This window comes from Saccoglossus kowalevskii, chromosome 15, assembly GCF_978046115.1.
Source record: "Saccoglossus kowalevskii chromosome 15, keSacKowa6.1, whole genome shotgun sequence".
Classification (NCBI taxonomy): domain Eukaryota; kingdom Metazoa; phylum Hemichordata; class Enteropneusta; family Harrimaniidae; genus Saccoglossus; species Saccoglossus kowalevskii.
The window spans coordinates 32,057,344-32,079,123 of NC_140655.1; the positions used below are offsets into that span (position 1 = coordinate 32,057,344).

The window sequence follows — 21,780 nt, forward strand, 5'->3', positions numbered from 1 at the left end:
GTGTGTTTGTTGTGTTCTCCATCCAGTGCTGATAGTGATTATGTTTAATCTGCTAGTCTGTGAGAGAATGTTTTCCCTAATGATATTGTCCAATAATTTTCATTATTTATTTTAATATTTTATGTTTTAGGTGATACCACAGTTGATTGCCAGAATAGACACACCAAGACAGCTAGTAGGAAAACTTATACACCAGTTACTTACAGACATTGGGAAGCAGCATCCACAGGTTTGTACATCATTGTTGTCATGATTTGGGTCAAGCAATCCGAGTTCCTACTTTCTGCGTCAACATTGGTAAACACCATCAACATGTAAAAAAGGTAACCAACATGTGAACACGGGTAAACACCAACAATATATAAACTCGAGTAAACACCACTGACATGTAAACACAAGTAAACATCACCAACATGTAAGCATGAGTAATCAACATCAACATGTAAACACCATTATTTAAAATTTACGACATTTCCTCATTCATTTCTTGCAGGCTTTGATTTATCCCCTGACAGTGGCATCCAAGTCCGCAAGTTCAGCACGACATAATGCTGCTAATAGAATTCTGAAAAACATGTGTGAACATAGTTCTAACCTAGTACAACAGGCCATGATGGTATGAGTGTTTTTATCACACATGAAACATTAGTATTCATAGTCTCTCATTGTTTTATGGTAAAGAATTATGTGAAAAATATTCTTACTGTTTACTGTTTATTTGTTATTAGTGTCCACTAATGTCCACTAATAAACAACTGTATTTATTTTGTGTACTTTATTTTCTACCTGGGGATCTACGGTGGATTGAGAATGAGTTATTAAACAGAAACGAAACAGTTTTATGAAGTAGAAAAATTGAATAATGTAGACTGGAAGTTTATTTTGAAAAGATATCGATGGAAGGTTAATGTTTCTGCCGATTATTGATAGCAATCCCAAGCCATACCTGTGTTTGAGCATCAGCTGATGTTTAGAAGTCATGCCTTATTAGAAGAATATAGCATATTAGAAATTGGAATAGTTTTGTAAAATTATGATTTTCTTTTTGGCACTTGGTTTGTCATGTGATAAAAAGGTTATGGTATTATTTATTCATAAAGCTAGTTGATACTAGAGTTATTATACTGTAAAGCGGTTAATTATTCACTGCGTTTTAATTTTGCTTATTTCGCTGACTGGAAAATGCGCTAAATTAAAACCCAGTGAATATGTAAAATTGAGCATAGAACACATTATCTAAATGATAAAACCGTGAATTTAAAACCCACTGAATATGCCTGAAATGGTAAATCAGCAAAATTTAAACCCAGTGAAAATTAGTCATTTTACAGTAGTCTAAATTATCTACTGACCTTCAGTTTGTTGATAATACTTAGCCATGAAGTTTCTCCAGCTAATAATACAATGTGATAATATTTATTGTAAATTATAGGTAAGTGAGGAGTTAATTCGTGTGGCGATATTATGGCATGAACTGTGGCATGAAGGCTTAGAAGAAGCATCTAGACTCTATTTTGGTGAGAGGAATATCAAAGGTATGTTTGCTGTCCTAGAACCGTTACATGGTATGATGGAGAGGGGACCACAAACATTAAAAGAAACTTCATTCAATCAGGTAAGATGTTTATATGTTTACTCCTGTCATCAACAAACAAACAAACATTGGAGTTGTTTTCATCCCAATTTGTCTAAGCTGTGTTTTTTTACTTTTTTGATGTGAGCAGGTTCTTTTAGGTGCGATATTTTAGGTGTATACTGAGGAGGGAGATTGGGGGGGGGGCATCCATATTATGGTGGCAACCCAAGAATATTGTGTATTTCCAGTCTTAATGGAAAAAACTTCACATCAAATATTGATTTAGTGATATATTACATCTTTCCTCGTCAAACAGAGAATCCTGTGTGCGAGTTTCGGTGACTTAATGACACCCTAAGCTGCTGAAAACTCAATCACAACCAAAGCTACTTAACTGCTCTGTAATGTTTTGTTTTTTGTCAAGGTCAATCTTGTGAATACCTATACACGTATTACTCAACACGTCAAATGCTTCAAAATAAATTTTCCAACAATACAACTTTTGTTTCTGGTCATCTGTTCAAACTTTTTTTTTTGATTTTCTCCGAAATATTGTAAAAATAAAAGCAAATAATGATTTTTGAAGGATTTGAATAAAATAAGAGAAACAGGGAATTAGTCCAACTAATTTTCATAATTGTTGATTAATTAACTGATACACAGGAGTACTTTGAGTTCATGTCTGATATTCTGAGGTTAATTAATCAGAATTCTGTAACTTTTCAGGCTTATGGAAGAGATTTAATGGAGGCCCAGGATTGGTGTCGGAAATATACAAGATCTGGAAATGTCAAGGATTTAACGCAAGCATGGGACCTGTATTACCATGTATTCAGACGAATATCTAAACAGTTGCCACAGGTATTATGCTCACAGCATATTGTTACAAAATGTACTAATAATTATTATACCTTCAAATAGTTACCTTTACCAAAACTAGGCCTACTTACCAAAACTAGGCCTACTTACCAAAACTAGCCCTACTTACCAAAACTAGGCCTACTTACCCAAACTAGGCCTACTTACCAAAACTAGGCCTACTTACCAAAACTAGGCCTACTTACCAAAACTAGCCTACTTACCAAAACTAGCCCTACTTACCAAAACTAGCCCTACTTACCAAAACTAGCCCTACTTACCAAAACTAGGCCTACTTACCAAAATTAGCCTTACTTTCCAAAACTAGGCCTACTTACCAAAACTAGGCCTACTTACCAAAACTAGGCCTACATGTACTTACCAAAACTAGGCCTACTTACCAAAACTAGGCCTACTTACCAAAACTAGGCCTACTTACCAAAACTAGCCCTACTTACCAAAACTAGCCCTACTCACCAAAACTAGGCCTACTTACCAAAACTAGGCCTACTTACCAAAACTAGCCTTACTTACCAAAACTAGGCCTACTTACCAAAACTAGGCCTACTTACCAAAACTAGGCCTACTTACCAAAACTAGCCTTACTTACCAAAACTAGGCCTACTTACCAAAACTAGGCCTACTTACCAAAACTAGGCCTACATGTACTTACCAAAACTAGGCCTACTTACCAAAACTAGGCCTACTTACCAAAACTAGCCCTACTTACCAAAACTAGCCCTACTTACCAAAACTAGGCCTACTTACCAAAACTAGGCCTACTTACCAAAACTAGACCTACTTACCAAAACTAGGCCTACTTACCAAAACTAGGCCTACTTACCAAAACTAGCCTTACTTACCAAAACTAGGCCTACTTACCAAAACTAGGCCTACTTACCAAAACTAGGCCTACTCACCAAAACTAGGCCTACTCACCAAAACTAGGCCTACATGTACTTACCAAAACTAGGCCTACTTACCCAAACTAGGCCTACTTACCAAAACTAGGCCTACTTACCAAAACTAGGCCTACTTACCAAAACTAGGCCTACTTACCAAAACTAGGCCTACATACCAAAACTAGGCCTACTTACCAAAACTAGGCCTACTTACCAAAACTAGGCCTACTTACCAAAACTAGCCCTACTTACCAAAACTAGCCCTACTTACCAAAACTAGCCCTACTTAAAGTATACTATAAGTACTTAAAATATAAGTACTTTGAGTGTATGCTAAGTATAATTATTCTGAAGGAGAAAAATGAATGTGAACTATAAAAAGTACTGTAAACTAATTATTCACTGGAATTTAATTTCACTTTTATTACAATAGAACTTATCATAATTTCACGGTGGCAATATCTTGACACTTTGATCATTTAATACATTTTTCTTTGATATTTTTGGAGCAAATGGAAATTGGCTACATTACATTTCTTGTTCAAAAGATTCCGAACAAATTTGAAAACATTAATGTGGATTTATTTTGTGGAAGGAGTTGCCTTTGGATTCAAAGTGTTAAAAATAATGGAATGTAATGTGTTTACAGCTGACTCAGCTAGAGTTGCAGTATGTCTCTCCTAAACTGTTGATGTGTCGTGATCTGGAGCTAGCTGTACCTGGTACTTATGATCCAAACCAACCAATTATCAGAATTCATTATGTAAAACCAACTCTTCAAGTGATAACTTCTAAACAGAGACCAAGAAAACTAAGTATATTTGGTGAGTAAAACTAAAAACCTCTGTTGTCTCAATCTGAAAATGGTGAATTTGTATTTGAATTATGAGAATTAAATTATGAAAGATTTCATTGAAGCTTTTTTAAAGTGTATATAGTTTCTATTGGGAAATTTCAAGTGGAAGATCGAGAGATGCTAGAAACTTTATACTTTTTTTTCTTTTAAATTAGAAATTCTGCATTTTCTTATTATGTCACATTGTTTTGTACATGTTATCAATAGAAGGCGCCCTTTAATTTTTTAGTCCTAACTACATGTAAGAGTCATGAGAGTATTTTAACTTCCATATTTTTCTACATTCTAATTAGCTCATTATTATTAACTAAACATGTATATGGTTAATCTGGATGTATAGATGACCTTCCCCACCCTATGCAGTGATCTTCCCACCCATGCAGTGATCTTCTTTCCATCTTCCCATCTTATGCTGTGATCTTCCACCCCTATGCAGTGATCTTCCCACCCTATGCAGTGATCTTCCCACCCTATGCAGTGATCTTCCCACCCTATGCAATGATTTTCTTTCCATCTTCAACCCCTATGCAGTGATCTTCCCACCCTATGCAGTGATCTTCCCACCCTATGCAGTGATCTTCCCACCCTATGCAGTGATTTTCTTTCCATCTTCAACCCCTATGCAGTGATCTTCCCACCCTATGCAGTGATCTTCCCACCCTATGCAGTGATCTTCCCACCCTATGCAGTGATCTTCTTTCCATCTTCCACCCCTATGCAGTGATCTTCTTTCCATCTTCCCATCTTATGCTGTGATCTTCCACCCCTATGCAGTGATCTTCCCCACCCTATGCAGTGATCTTCTTTCCCTCTTCCCACCCTATGCTGTGATCTGCCGGCTTTTACATATACAGGGCAAGCCATGTGTAGTTTTACTATGTTTTTGACTCCCATGTGCGAAGCACATAATGGGAGTCTTTGCAGTTAGTGTGTCTGTGTGTGTGCGCGTATGTGTGTATGTGTGTCCGACTGTTCCACTGCTATCTCAAGAACCATACATTGGTTTTTGATGAAACTTGGTGCATAGATAATAAAGATAATTTATTGCATCCTTAGAAATACAGTGTTTCCATCAGTTTATAGCAACAAAAGTAAGATATTAAAAAACAAAATAACAAAATAACTATAGCAAATAATAAATGATAGATTTTAGTGTTTTTGTTAAGTATCTTTCTCGTTTCTCATTAAGAACGAGCTGTGTATAAATTCTCCAACAAGTTTGATTACATTTGTGTTAGAATTTTTCATTAAGTATGTAAATTTCTGTTGGTCAGTTTTTGTTTCATCAAGAAACTGTATATTTGAGAATATATCCATTCTCAGATGCTCTGGGCCAATGCGCAGATTTGATTAGGTTTTGGTAAAAATCCATGCTCGTTAATTACCTAATTTGCATGATAATTAGCTAATTTTTAGCTGTTCTATGACTGTTCCACTGATATCTAAAGAACCACTCATTGGATTTTGATGAAACTTGGTACATAGATGCTCTGAACATATGCGCAGATTTGATTAGTTTTTGGTAAAAATCTGTGCATATTAATTACCTAATTTGCATGATAATTAGCTGATTTTTAGCTGTTCCATGATTGTTCCACTGATATCTAAACAACCACTCATTTGATTTTGATGAAACTTTGTACATACATGCTCTGAACTAATGCTAGGTTTTGATTAGTTTTTGGTAATAAACCATGGATACTAATTACCTAATTTGCATAACGATTAGTCAATTTTCGGTTTTTCCACTGATATCTTAAGTACTAATCATCACATTTCAATGAAACTTGGTACATAGATGTCATATGACACTGCACAGACCTGATAGTTTTTATGGTAATATCAGTACATATTAATTACTTAATTTGCATAATTAATTAATTTTCAGCATTTGAGATAAGTACTAATCATCACATTTCAATGAAACTTGGTACATAGATGTCATATGACACTGCACAGACCTGATAGTTTTTATGGTAATATCAGTACATATTAATTACCTAATTTGCATAATTAATTAATTTTCAGCATTTGTTATAAGTAGTGATCATTACATTTCAATGAAACTTGGTACTTACTCAAGGACTATGCAGAGATTGATTGTTTCCGATAAATATTTGTGCATATTAATCACCTAATTTGCATAATTAGTTAATTTTCAGCTTTTCCACGGGTATCTCAAGTACTAATCATCGTATTTCAATGAAACTTGGTACATAGATCCTTTAGGACTATGCAGAGACCTGATTAATTTTAGGGTAAATAATTGTGCATATTAATTAACTAATTTGCATAATTAATTTTCAGCTTTTCTACTGATATCTAAAGTACTAATCATCACATTCCAATGAATCTAGAATTATGCAGACCCAATTAGTTTCCGGTAAATGTTTGTGCATATTAATCACCTAATTTGCATAATTAACCAACTTTCACACTGATATCTCAGGTACTAAACATCACATATCAATGAATGTACATGGATGCTATAGGACAATAGACAGACCTGGATAATTGTGGGTTAAAATCTGTACATATTAATTACCTAATTTGCATAATTAACCAATTTTAAGCTCTCACAAATGATATCTAAAGTACTAATTATTCCATTTCAATGAAACTTAGTACAAAGATGCTCTATGACAATGTACAAACCTAATTAGTTGGGGCAAAAATCTGTTCATATTAATTCCCTAATAAGCATAATAATTCATAATTTTTTGGTTCTAATCACATTTCAATTAAACTTGGAAACATAGATTTTCTGTTACATTGCGCAGACCTCATTAGTTTTACACTCAAATCTGTTCATATTAATTTTCTGATTTGCATAATTAGTTTTCAGCTAAGTAATTTCGAATTATATTTAATGTGTCTCCAATACTCTCAGCACATGGGAGTTCTTTCTAAGCTTTCTTTGATTGTTCTGTGATACAGGAAGCAACGGTCAAGAGTTTATGTTCTTATTAAAAGGACATGAGGATTTGAGACAGGATGAACGTGTCATGCAGTTATTTGGTTTGGTGAATACGCTACTCGCTAATGACCCAGAAACATTCATTAGACATCTCAAGTAAGGAGCCTTTTATGAACTTTTATAATTTCTAGGTCATCGATATTGAATTTAGTGAGTTGATTTTTACCTTGTCTGTATTATCGTAGATGAAGTGTGAGATATATGGCAGGAAAATGTCTGTCTTTGACTCTGTTGTAGTTGTAATAATTCAAACCTGTTTATGATCTCAGCCAAGTTCATTTTTAGTATGTGTTGTATGTTTAGTTTTCAGAATATTAATTAAATTTCACTTAAAATTGTCTTCTTCTGGTGTAACCACAACAATTTTTGTCTTATCATCATCAAATTTAGCAGTCTTATCAGTAAAATGTCATAATATGGAGTGTCCTTTCCAAATATGGAGTGTCCATTCCAAATATGGAGTGACCATTCCAAATATGGAGTGTCCATTCCAAATATGGAGTGTCCATTCCAAATATGGAGTGACCGTTCCAAATATGGAGTGACCATACAAAATATGAAGTGGCATGCCAATTAAATATATGGATGTGACTGGCAGCCATTCTAGAACTGATAATGATCCAAAATTAAAATGGGGCATTTATTGGTGCATGATGGTCATCTCTTTATGTTATAGATCATATTCAAATTAGCTGTATGTTCCCTTCGAGCCACATGTCTTGATTGGTTTATCTTCTTAATTAATTACTGCATCATTACATAAAATAAAATCATTGTGAAGTAGATAAAATCCTGTTGAGACTACAATTTGTTTTAAATTATAATTTACTGGGACTATGTCATCTTTTCATTCATTGGTAAATACATAACACATTGCATAATTTAAATAAATCTACATCAACAGCATTCAAAGGTATTCTGTGATTCCGTTGTCAACAAACTCTGGTCTGATTGGTTGGGTGCCTCATTGTGACACGCTACACACCCTTATTAGGGATTACAGAGAAAAGAAGAAAATATTACTCAACATTGAACATAGGATTATGCTAAGAGTGAGTATAAAAATATAACTTTCAAAGTTATATACTTAAAGGGACAGTATATATATAGCCGTGTGTGGTGAGACCCACTCAACCATCATGTATCTATAGCAACCAATGTTGCTGAATTGACATGCAAATAAACCAAAAGTTAATACATAACGTTTGATGTCAATCCAGAAGCAATAGGTTACACACTTCATACAATGCTTGCTACCATAGCCACCCCTTGTTGCCATAGCCACCCCTTGCTGCCGTGGCCACCCCTTGCTGCCATAGCCACCATTAGCTGCCATGGTCGCCTCTTACTGTCATGGGCACCACTAGCTGACGTGGCCATCCCTTGCTGCCATAGCCACTCCTTGCTGTCATAGCCACCATTAGCTGCCATGGTCACCCCTTACTGTCATGGGCACCCCTAGCTGACATGGCCACCCCTTGCTGCCATAGCCACCCCTTGCTGCCATGGTCACCCCTTACTGCCATGGCCACCACTAGCTGCCATGGCCACCACTAGCTGCCATGGCCACCACTAGCTGCCACGGACACCACTAGCTGCCACGGACACCACTAGCTGCCACGGACACCACTAGCTGCCACGGCCACCACTAGCTGCCACGGCCACTCCTTACTGTCATGGCCACCCCTTACTGTCATGGCCACTCCTTGCTGACATGGCCACCACTAGCTGCCAAGGTCATTACTTGCTGCCATGGCAACCACTAGCTTCCATGGTCATTACTTGCTGCCATGGCAACCACTTGTCGCCATGACTGCCATTAGCTGCTAGTGTACTCAGTGTCTGCTTAGTCGATTCAGGAAAGCCATTGATTACAAAAAAACAGTAACACTTTCTTTTCATCTATTTTTTTTGTTACATTACTAAAATTATCATGTCATGTGATTTGTTTTATTTAATCAGATGGCACCAGATTATGATCACCTGACATTGATGCAAAAAGTAGAAGTATTTGAGCATGCTCTTGAGCATACTAATGGTGATGACTTAGCTAAGTTATTGTGGCTCAAGAGTCCAAGTTCAGAGGTCAGTAGTCATTGATATTATATGGGATATATTGTAAGTTCATAGGTCAGTAGTCATTGATATTATATGGGATATATTGTAAGTTCAGAGGTCAGTAGTCATTGATATTATATGGGATATATTGTAAGTTCAGAGGTCAATAGTCATTGACATATTATGGGATATATATATATATATATATCATAATCCATCCATTAATTGAAACCATGAACAAATAATTATTTTTGGAGGTGACAGAATTTTTGGAGTGGTTGATTATTTTTGATTAGGTTTTTGTCAGTGGTAGCATGATTGTTGAACTGAAAATGTCAATTGAGATAATTTTAAAATGAATAAAGGAAGACTCAAAGATGTATGATGACAAACACTGGCGGTATTATGATGCATGAGAATATAATTGTTTGTTACTAAATCAGTAATGGAAGGAGAAAGCTGGTCTAGTTCATACAACCCTGAAATTTGACTGAAAATAAATAATAATTATTTGTGTATTGCTTATTAGGTTTGGTTCGATCGACGTACCAACTACACACGATCACTGGCTGTCATGTCCATGGTGGGATATGTACTGGGGTTAGGCGATAGGTAAGAAAACCAGTCACTAATATCTCTGTTCATTTTGTGACATCCAAACCAGTGGTGCTATTGTTGTCATGATTTTCTTCTGGTTTCTTCTTCTTTAGGGATACAAATATCAATGATACAAATCTCTGTGATACAAATCTCTGTGTTACAAATCTCTGTGATACAAATCTCTGTGATACAAATCTCTGTGATACAAATCTCTGTGATACAAATCTCTGTGATACAAATCTCTGTGGTACAAATCTCTGTGGTACAAATCTCTGTGGTACAAATCTCTGTGATACAAATCTCTGTGATACAAATCTCTGTGATACAAATCTCTGTGATACAAATCTGTGATACAAATCTGTGATACAAATCTCTGTGATACAAATCTCTGTGATACAAATCTCTGTGATACAAATCTCTGTGATACAAATCTCTGTGATACAAATCTCTGTGATACAAATCTCTGTGGTACAAATCTCTGTGATACAAATCTCTGTGATACAAATCTCTGTGATACAAATCTCTGTGATACAAATCTCTGTGATACAAATCTCTGTGATACAAATCTCTGTGATACAAATCTTTGATACAAATCTCTGATACAAATCTCTGTGATACAAATCTCTGTGATACAAATCTCTGTGATACAAATCTCTGTGATACAAATCTCTGTGATACAAATCTCTGTGATACAAATCTCTGTGATACAAATCTCTGTGATACAAATCTCTTTGATACAAATCTCTTTGATACAAATCTCTTTGATACAAATCTTTGATACAAATCTCTGTGATACAAATCTCTGTGATACAAATCTCTGTGATACAAATCTCTGATACAAATCTCTGTGATACAAATCTCTGTGATACAAATCTCTGTGATACAAATCTGTGATACAAATCTCTGTGATACAAATTTTTGATACAAATCTCTGTGATACAAATCTCTGTGATACAAATCTCTGTGATACAAATCTCTGTGATACAAATCTCTGATACAAATCTCTGTGATACAAATCTTTGTGATACAAATCTCTGTGATACAAATCTCTGTGATACAAATCTCTGTGATACAAATCTTTGATACAAATCTCTGTGATACAAATCTCTGTGATACAAATCTCTGTGATACAAATCTCTGTGATACAAATCTCTGTGATACAAATCTCTGTGATACAAATCTGTGATACAAATCTCTGATACAAATATCTGTGATACAAATCTCTGTGATACAAATCTCTGCGATACAAATCTCTGCGATACAAATCTCTGTGATACAAATCTCTGTGATACAAATCTCTGTGATACAAATCTCTGTGATACAAATCTGTGATACAAATCTCTGTGATACAAATCTCTGTGATACAAATCTCTGTGATACAAATCTCTGTGATACAAATCTCTGTGATACAAATCTCTGTGATACAAATCTCTGTGATACAAATCTTAATGGTATCTTAATGTTTTCATTTTGTTCTCAGGCATCCCTCCAATTTGATGTTAGATAGATTATCAGGACGGATACTTCATATTGACTTTGGCGATTGCTTTGAGGTATGTAAGCATCTTATATGTCATGTCATCAATATTTTCTGTAAACAGCAGCCGTTGTTTTGTATACAAGTCATATTTGTATACATGTATGTTTACTTATTGGTATATGTTGTACTTGCATTCTCAGCTAGTTTCTATTACACCCTAACCCAACAGGACAAGAAATATTTTTTTTTATTTTATTGAGTTTAGTTGTTAGAACTCAGTATCCAATGAGGAACCATTCATTCCCACCTTTCTATGTTTAAATTCTTATCATACTATATTTTAATTTGTGTAGAACAAACACAATGGAAGTCTTTGCAGTTAGTATGTCTGTATGTGTGTCTGCTCCACTAATATCTCAAAAACCAATTATCAGATTTTAATAAAACTTGGTACATAGATGTTCTGGTTGAAATATGTGCATATTAATTACCAAATTTGCATATTAATTAGCTAATTTTAAGCCTTTTTACTTGCTTATCATGTACCATTCAACAGATTTTAATAAAACTTTGTACATAGATGCTCTGGGATAATGCATTTACCTGATTTGTTTTTAGTTGAAATCAATGTGTTATAACGTTTCTAATGACTATATATGGTCATGCGACCACAATTATATGCATAACTGTAATATTTTAACATAGGGACATGCAGCTGGTGCTATAATTTTGTTGTCTGAAATGATATATTACCAAAACATTAAGTCATTATATCTGGTTTTATTTCAATAAATATTAATAACTGTTAAACCATATACTAGGAACCACCCTGATCATTGCTAATTGTAAATACAATATTCTTTATTTGTACTTCATGCCTTCAATACCTTCAGCACACGGGAGTTCTTTCTAAGCTTTGTTCATTGTGTTTGCCCTGATCAGTTTCTGATCACCTAATTTGAGCTCTTTATTTTTAGGTTGCTATGACGAGAGAGAAATTCCCGGAAAAGATTCCTTTTAGGCTGACTAGAATGCTGACTAATGCCATGGAGGTAAGTATCACTGTGTTATGGACACCAAACTAGGGTGTATCACTGTGTTAATGGACACCAAACTAGGGTGTATCACTGTGTTAATGGACACCAAACTAGGGTGTATCACTGTGTTATGGACACCAAACTAGGGTGTATCACTGTGTTATGGACACCAAACTTGGATGTACCACTGTGTTATGGACACCAAACTAGGGTGTACCACTGTGTTGTGGACACCAAACTAGGGTGTACCGCTGTGTTATGGACACCAAACTAGTGTGTACCACTGTGGTATGGACACTAAACTAGGGTGTATCACTGTTATGGACACCAAACTAGGGTGTATCACTGTGTTATGGACATCAAACTAGGATGTATCACTGTGTTAATGGACACCAAACTAGGGTGTACCACTGTGGTATGGACACCAAACTAGGGTGTATCACTGTGTTATGGACACCAAACTAGGATGTATCACTGTTATGGACACCAAAATAGGATGTACCACTGTGGTATGGACACCAAAATAGGATGTACCACTGTGGTATGGACACCAAAATAGGATGTACCACTGTGGTATGGACACCAAAATAGGATGTATCACTGTGTTAATGGACACCAAACTAGGGTGTACCACTGTGGTATGGACACCAAACTAGGATGTATCACTGTGGTATGGACACCAAAATAGGATGTATCACTGTGGTATGGACACCAAACTAGGGTGTATCACTGTGTTATGGACACCAAACTAGGGTGTACCACTGTGGTATGGACACCAAACTAGGATGTATCACTGTGGTATGGACACCAAAATAGGATGTATCACTGTGGTATGGACACCAAACTAGGATGTATCACTGTGTTAATGGACACCAAACTAGGGTGTACCACTGTGGTATGGACACCAAACTAGGGTGTATCACTGTGTTATGGACACCAAACTAGGATGTATCACTGTTATGGACACCAAAATAGGATGTACCACTGTGGTATGGACACCAAAATAGGATGTACCACTGTGGTATGGACACCAAAATAGGATGTACCACTGTGGTATGGACACCAAAATAGGATGTATCACTGTGTTAATGGACACCAAACTAGGGTGTACCACTGTGGTATGGACACCAAACTAGGATGTATCACTGTGGTATGGACACCAAAATAGGATGTATCACTGTGGTATGGACACCAAACTAGGGTGTACCACTGTGGTATGGACACCAAACTAGGGTGTACCACTGTGTTATGGACACCAAACTAGGATGTACCACTGTGGTATGGACACCAAAATAGGATGTATCACTGTGTTATGGACATCAAACTAGGGTGTACCACTGTGGTATGGACACCAAACTAGGATGTACCACTGTGTTAATGGACACCAAACTAGGGTGTACCACTGTGGTATGGACACCAAAATAGGATGTACCACTGTGGTATGGACACCAAAATAGGATGTACCACTGTGGTATGGACACCAAAATAGGATGTATCACTGTGTTAATGGACACCAAACTAGGGTGTACCACTGTGGTATGGACACCAAACTAGGATGTATCACTGTGGTATGGACACCAAAATAGGATGTATCACTGTGGTATGGACACCAAACTAGGGTGTACCACTGTGGTATGGACACCAAACTAGGATGTATCACTGTGTTATGGACACCAAACTAGGATGTACCACTGTGTTAATGGACACCAAACTAGGATGTACCACTGTGGTATGGACACCAAAATAGGATGTACCACTGTGGTATGGACACCAAAATAGGATGTATCACTGTGTTAATGGACACCAAACTAGGGTGTACCACTGTGGTATGGACACCAAACTAGGATGTATCACTGTGGTATGGACACCAAAATAGGATGTATCACTGTGGTATGGACACCAAACTAGGGTGTACCACTGTGGTATGGACACCAAACTAGGATGTATCACTGTGGTATGGACACCAAACTAGGATGTATCACTGTGGTATGGACACCAAAATAGGATGTATCACTGTGGTATGGACACCAAACTAGGGTGTACCACTGTGGTATGGACACCAAACTAGGGTGTACCACTGTGGTATGGACACCAAACTAGGGTGTATCACTGTGTTATGGACACCAAACTAGGATGTATCACTGTGGTATGGACACCAAAATAGGATGTATCACTGTGGTATGGACACCAAACTAGGGTGTACCACTGTGGTATGGACACCAAACTAGGGTGTACCACTGTGGTATGGACACCAAACTAGGGTGTACCACTGTGGTATGGACACCAAAATAGGATGTATCACTGTGTTATGGACACCAAACTAGGATGTACCACTGTGGTATGGACACCAAAATAGGATGTATCACTGTGTTAATGGACACCAAACTAGGGTGTACCACTGTGGTATGGACACCAAAATAGGATGTATCACTGTGGTATGGACACCAAACTAGGGTGTACCACTGTGGTATGGACACCAAAATAGGATGTATCACTGTGTTATGGACACCAAACTAGGATGTACCACTGTGGTATGGACACCAAAATAGGATGTATCACTGTGTTAATGGACACCAAAATAGGATGTATCACTGTGTTATGGACACCAAACTAGGATGTACCACTGTGGTATGGACACCAAAATAGGATGTATCACTGTGTTAATGGACACCAAACTAGGATGTACCACTGTGGTATGGACACCAAAATAGGATGTATCACTGTGGTATGGACACCAAACTAGGGTGTACCACTGTGGTATGGACACCAAACTAGGGTGTACCACTGTGGTATGGACACCAAACTAGGGTGTATCACTGTGTTATGGACACCAAACTAGGATGTATCACTGTGGTATGGACACCAAACTAGGATGTATCACTGTGGTATGGACACCAAACTAGGGTGTACCACTGTGGTATGGACACCAAACTAGGGTGTACCACTGTGGTATGGACACCAAACTAGGGTGTACCACTGTGGTATGGACACCAAAATAGGATGTATCACTGTGTTATGGACACCAAACTAGGGTGTACCACTGTGGTATGGACACCAAAATAGGATGTATCACTGTGTTATGGACACCAAACTAGGATGTACCACTGTGGTATGGACACCAAAATAGGATGTATCACTGTGTTATGGACACCAAACTAGGATGTACCACTGTGGTATGGACACCAAACTAGGATGTATCACTGTGGTATGGACACCAAAATAGGATGTATCACTGTGTTATGGACACCAAACTAGGATGTACCACTGTGGTATGGACACCAAACTAGGATGTATCACTGTGTTATGGACACCAAACTAGGATGTACCACTGTGGTATGGACACCAAACTAGGATGTACCACTGTGGTATGGACACCAAACTAGGATGTACCACTGTGGTATGGACACCAAAATAGGATGTATCACTGTGTTATGGACACCAAACTAGGATGTACCACTGTGGTATGGACACCAAAATAGGATGTACCACTGTGGTATGGACACCAAAATAGGATGTATCACTGTGGTATGGACACCAAAATAGGATGTACCACTGTGGTATGGACACCAAAATAGGATGTACCACTGTGGTATGGACACCAAAATAGGATGTACCACTGTGGTATGGACACCAAAACAGGATGTATCACTGTGGTATGGACACCAAAATAGGATGTATCACTGTGGTATGGACACCAAAATAGGATGTACCACTGTGGTATGGACACCAAAATAGGATGTATCACTGTGTTAATGGACACCAAACTAGGATGTACCACTGTGGTATGGACACCAAACTAGGGTGTACCACTGTGGTATGGACACCAAAATAGGATGTACCACTGTGGTATGGACACCAAACTAGGATGTACCACTGTGGTATGGACACCAAACTAGGGTGTACCACTGTGGTATGGACACCAAACTAGGATGTACCACTGTGGTATGGACACCAAACTAGGATGTACCACTGTGGTATGGACACCAAACTAGGGTGTACCACTGTGGTATGGACACCAAAATAGGATGTATCACTGTGGTATGGACACCAAAATAGGATGTACCACTGTGGTATGGACACCAAACTAGGATGTATCACTGTTATGGACACCAAAATAGGATGTACCACTGTGGTATGGACACCAAAATAGGGTGTACCACTGTGGTATGGACACCAAAATAGGATGTACCACTGTGGTATGGACACCAAAATAGGATGTACCACTGTGGTATGGACACCAAAATAGGATGTATCACTGTGGTATGGACACCAAAATAGGATGTATCACTGTGGTATGGACACCAAAATAGGATGTACCACTGTGGTATGGACACCAAAATAGGATGTATCACTGTGTTAATGGACACCAAACTAGGATGTACCACTGTGGTATGGACACCAAACTAGGGTGTACCACTGTGGTATGGACACCAAAATAGGATGTACCACTGTGGTATGGACACCAAACTAGGATGTACCACTGTGGTATGGACACCAAACTAGGGTGTACCACTGTGGTATGGACACCAAACTAGGATGTACCACTGTGGTATGGACACCAAACTAGGATGTACCACTGTGGTATGGACACCAAACTAGGGTGTACCACTGTGGTATGGACACCAAAATAGGATGTATCACTGTGGTATGGACACCAAAATAGGATGTACCACTGTGGTATGGACACCAAACTAGGATGTATCACTGTTATGGACACCAAAATAGGATGTACCACTGTGGTATGGACACCAAAATAGGGTGTACCACTGTGGTATGGACACCAAAATAGGATGTACCACTGTGGTATGGACACCAAACTAGGATGTACCACTGTGGTATGGACACCAAACTAGGGTGTACCACTGTGGTATGGACACCAAAATAGGATGTATCACTGTGGTATGGACACCAAAATAGGATGTACCACTGTGGTATGGACACCAAACTAGGATGTATCACTGTTATGGACACCAAAATAGGATGTACCACTGTGGTATGGACACCAAAATAGGATGTATCACTGTGGTATGGACACCAAACTAGGATGTACCACTGTGGTATGGACACCAAAATAGGATGTACCACTGTGTTATGGACACCAAACTAGGATGTACCACTGTGGTATGGACACCAAACTAGGATGTATCACTGTGTTATGGACACCAAACTAGGATGTACCACTGTGGTATGGACACCAAACTAGGATGTACCACTGTGGTATGGACACCAAACTAGGATGTACCACTGTGGTATGGACACCAAAATAGGATGTATCACTGTGTTATGGACACCAAACTAGGATGTATCACTGTGGTATGGACACCAAACTAGGATGTACCACTGTGGTATGGACACCAAACTAGGGTGTACCACTGTGGTATGGACACCAAAATAGGATGTACCACTGTGGTATGGACACCAAACTAGGATGTATCACTGTGGTATGGACACCAAAATAGGATGTACCACTGTGGTATGGACACCAAACTAGGGTGTACCACTGTGGTATGGACACCAAAATAGGATGTACCACTGTGGTATGGACACCAAACTAGGATGTATCACTGTGGTATGGACACCAAAATAGGATGTACCACTGTGGTATGGACACCAAACTAGGGTGTACCACTGTGGTATGGACACCAAAATAGGATGTACCACTGTGGTATGGACACCAAAATAGGGTGTACCACTGTGGTATGGACACCAAACTAGGGTGTACCACTGTGGTATGGACACCAAAATAGGATGTACCACTGTGGTATGGACATCAAACTAGGGTGTATCACTGTGTTATGGACACCAAACTAGGGTGTACCACTGTGGTATGGACACCAAACTAGGGTGTACCACTGTGGTATGGACACCAAAATAGGGTGTACCACTGTGGTATGGACACCAAAATAGGGTGTACCACTGTGGTATGGACACCAAAATAGGATGTATCACTGTGGTATGGACACCAAACTAGGGTGTACCACTGTGGTATGGACACCAAAATAGGATGTACCACTGTGGTATGGACACCAAAATAGGGTGTACCACTGTGGTATGGACACCAAACTAGGGTGTACCACTGTGGTATGGACACCAAACTAGGGTGTACCACTGTGGTATGGACACCAAAATAGGATGTACCACTGTGGTATGGACACCAAAATAGGGTGTACCACTGTGGTATGGACACCAAACTAGGGTGTACCACTGTGGTATGGACACCAAAATAGGATGTACCACTGTGGTATGGACATCAAACTAGGGTGTATCACTGTGTTATGGACACCAAACTAGGGTGTACCACTGTGGTATGGACACCAAACTAGGGTGTACCACTGTGGTATGGACACCAAAATAGGGTGTACCACTGTGGTATGGACACCAAAATAGGGTGTACCACTGTGGTATGGACACCAAAATAGGATGTATCACTGTGGTATGGACACCAAACTAGGGTGTACCACTGTGGTATGGACACCAAAATAGGATGTACCACTGTGGTATGGACACCAAAATAGGATGTACCACTGTGGTATGGACACCAAAATAGGATGTACCACTGTGGTATGGACACCAAAATAGGATGTATCACTGTGGTATGGACACCAAACTAGGATGTACCACTGTGGTATGGACACCAAACTAGGGTGTACCACTGTGGTATGGACACCAAAATAGGATGTACCACTGTGGTATGGACACCAAACTAGGATGTACCACTGTGGTATGGACACCAAACTAGGGTGTACCACTGTGGTATGGACACCAAACTAGGATGTACCACTGTGGTATGGACACCAAACTAGGATGTACCACTGTGGTATGGACACCAAACTAGGGTGTACCACTGTGGTATGGACACCAAAATAGGATGTATCACTGTGGTATGGACACCAAAATAGGATGTACCACTGTGGTATGGACACCAAACTAGGATGTATCACTGTTATGGACACCAAAATAGGATGTACCACTGTGGTATGGACACCAAAATAGGGTGTACCACTGTGGTATGGACACCAAAATAGGATGTACCACTGTGGTATGGACACCAAACTAGGATGTACCACTGTGGTATGGACACCAAACTAGGGTGTACCACTGTGGTATGGACACCAAAATAGGATGTATCACTGTGGTATGGACACCAAAATAGGATGTACCACTGTGGTATGGACACCAAACTAGGATGTATCACTGTTATGGACACCAAAATAGGATGTACCACTGTGGTATGGACACCAAAATAGGATGTATCACTGTGGTATGGACACCAAACTAGGATGTACCACTGTGGTATGGACACCAAAATAGGATGTACCACTGTGTTATGGACACCAAACTAGGATGTACCACTGTGGTATGGACACCAAACTAGGATGTATCACTGTGTTATGGACACCAAACTAGGATGTACCACTGTGGTATGGACACCAAACTAGGATGTACCACTGTGGTATGGACACCAAACTAGGATGTACCACTGTGGTATGGACACCAAAATAGGATGTATCACTGTGTTATGGACACCAAACTAGGATGTATCACTGTGGTATGGACACCAAACTAGGATGTACCACTGTGGTATGGACACCAAACTAGGGTGTACCACTGTGGTATGGACACCAAAATAGGATGTACCACTGTGGTATGGACACCAAACTAGGATGTATCACTGTGGTATGGACACCAAAATAGGATGTACCACTGTGGTATGGACACCAAACTAGGGTGTACCACTGTGGTATGGACACCAAAATAGGATGTACCACTGTGGTATGGACACCAAACTAGGATGTATCACTGTGGTATGGACACCAAAATAGGATGTACCACTGTGGTATGGACACCAAACTAGGGTGTACCACTGTGGTATGGACACCAAAATAGGATGTACCACTGTGGTATGGACACCAAAATAGGGTGTACCACTGTGGTATGGACACCAAACTAGGGTGTACCACTGTGGTATGGACACCAAAATAGGATGTACCACTGTGGTATGGACATCAAACTAGGGTGTATCACTGTGTTATGGACACCAAACTAGGGTGTACCACTGTGGTATGGACACCAAACTAGGGTGTACCACTGTGGTATGGACACCAAAATAGGGTGTACCACTGTGGTATGGACACCAAAATAGGGTGTACCACTGTGGTATGGACACCAAAATAGGATGTATCACTGTGGTATGGACACCAAACTAGGGTGTACCACTGTGGTATGGACACCAAAATAGGATGTACCACTGTGGTATGGACACCAAAATAGGGTGTACCACTGTGGTATGGACACCAAACTAGGGTGTACCACTGTGGTATGGACACCAAACTAGGGTGTACCACTGTGGTATGGACACCAAAATAGGATGTACCACTGTGGTATGGACACCAAAATAGGGTGTACCACTGTGGTATGGACACCAAACTAGGGTGTACCACTGTGGTATGGACACCAAAATAGGATGTACCACTGTGGTATGGACATCAAACTAGGGTGTATCACTGTGTTATGGACACCAAACTAGGGTGTACCACTGTGGTATGGACACCAAACTAGGGTGTACCACTGTGGTATGGACACCAAAATAGGGTGTACCACTGTGGTATGGACACCAAAATAGGGTGTACCACTGTGGTATGGACACCAAAATAGGATGTATCACTGTGGTATGGACACCAAACTAGGGTGTACCACTGTGGTATGGACACCAAAATAGGATGTACCACTGTGGTATGGACACCAAAATAGGATGTACCACTGTGGTATGGACACCAAAATAGGATGTACCACTGTGGTATGGACACCAAAATAGGATGTACCACTGTGGTATGGACACCAAAATAGGATGTACCACTGTGGTATGGACACCAAACTAGGGTGTACCACTGTGGTATGGACACCAAACTAGGGTGTATCACTGTGTTATGGACACCAAACTGAGCTTTCTGAGGGTGCTATCATGAAAAATGTCTTTACCAAAAACCTGTAACCAGATTTCAATCTCAGAAGTTATGTCTTGTAGATCTTCTCTAAATTGACATGCATGATAGAGACATGTCTGAGGCTGTACATCATAGCACTTGCTAGCCTGGAACTTTGCCACTCATAGAAAAAAAGCGTACACAAATAAACTCAACAAAAAATCATAGAGATTGTTTTTCAAATTATGGGTTAACATGAGTGTACTCTTCCAACATTTTAGTAAAGCCTCAGCATTCAAGCTGTATACTAATTATTTTGGAATTGTTAAGTTTTTAAATTCAATGAGGCCGTGTAGTATCTCTAATGTATGTCCATGTCTTCTGTGTTGTTAATCCTAGTTTCAAGACCAAAGTTCTCTTGTCACAGTTTGAGTTGGACTGTTTCTAACTTGTATTGATTTGTCTGAATTTTGTCAAAATAAAACTAAAATTTTCCAAAAAAATTGGTCTAA

The 21,780-nt window shown here is 38.9% G+C and overlaps 1 protein-coding gene across 1 annotated transcript in view; it reads left to right on the plus strand.

Moving 5' to 3' along the window:
* LOC100329005 (target of rapamycin) overlaps positions 1-21,780 on the plus strand; it is a 110,123-nt gene that overhangs the window by 84,554 nt on the left and 3,789 nt on the right. The window contains exons 40-50 of the mRNA XM_085490725.1: positions 131-229; positions 494-616; positions 1,433-1,615; positions 2,303-2,437; positions 3,986-4,160; positions 7,130-7,265; positions 8,074-8,221; positions 9,132-9,254; positions 9,757-9,839; positions 11,308-11,380; positions 12,285-12,359. Of these exons, the coding sequence (XP_085346851.1) occupies positions 131-229; positions 494-616; positions 1,433-1,615; positions 2,303-2,437; positions 3,986-4,160; positions 7,130-7,265; positions 8,074-8,221; positions 9,132-9,254; positions 9,757-9,839; positions 11,308-11,380; positions 12,285-12,359 (1,353 nt within the window). The remainder of the gene's footprint in view (positions 1-130; positions 230-493; positions 617-1,432; positions 1,616-2,302; positions 2,438-3,985; positions 4,161-7,129; positions 7,266-8,073; positions 8,222-9,131; positions 9,255-9,756; positions 9,840-11,307; positions 11,381-12,284; positions 12,360-21,780) is intronic.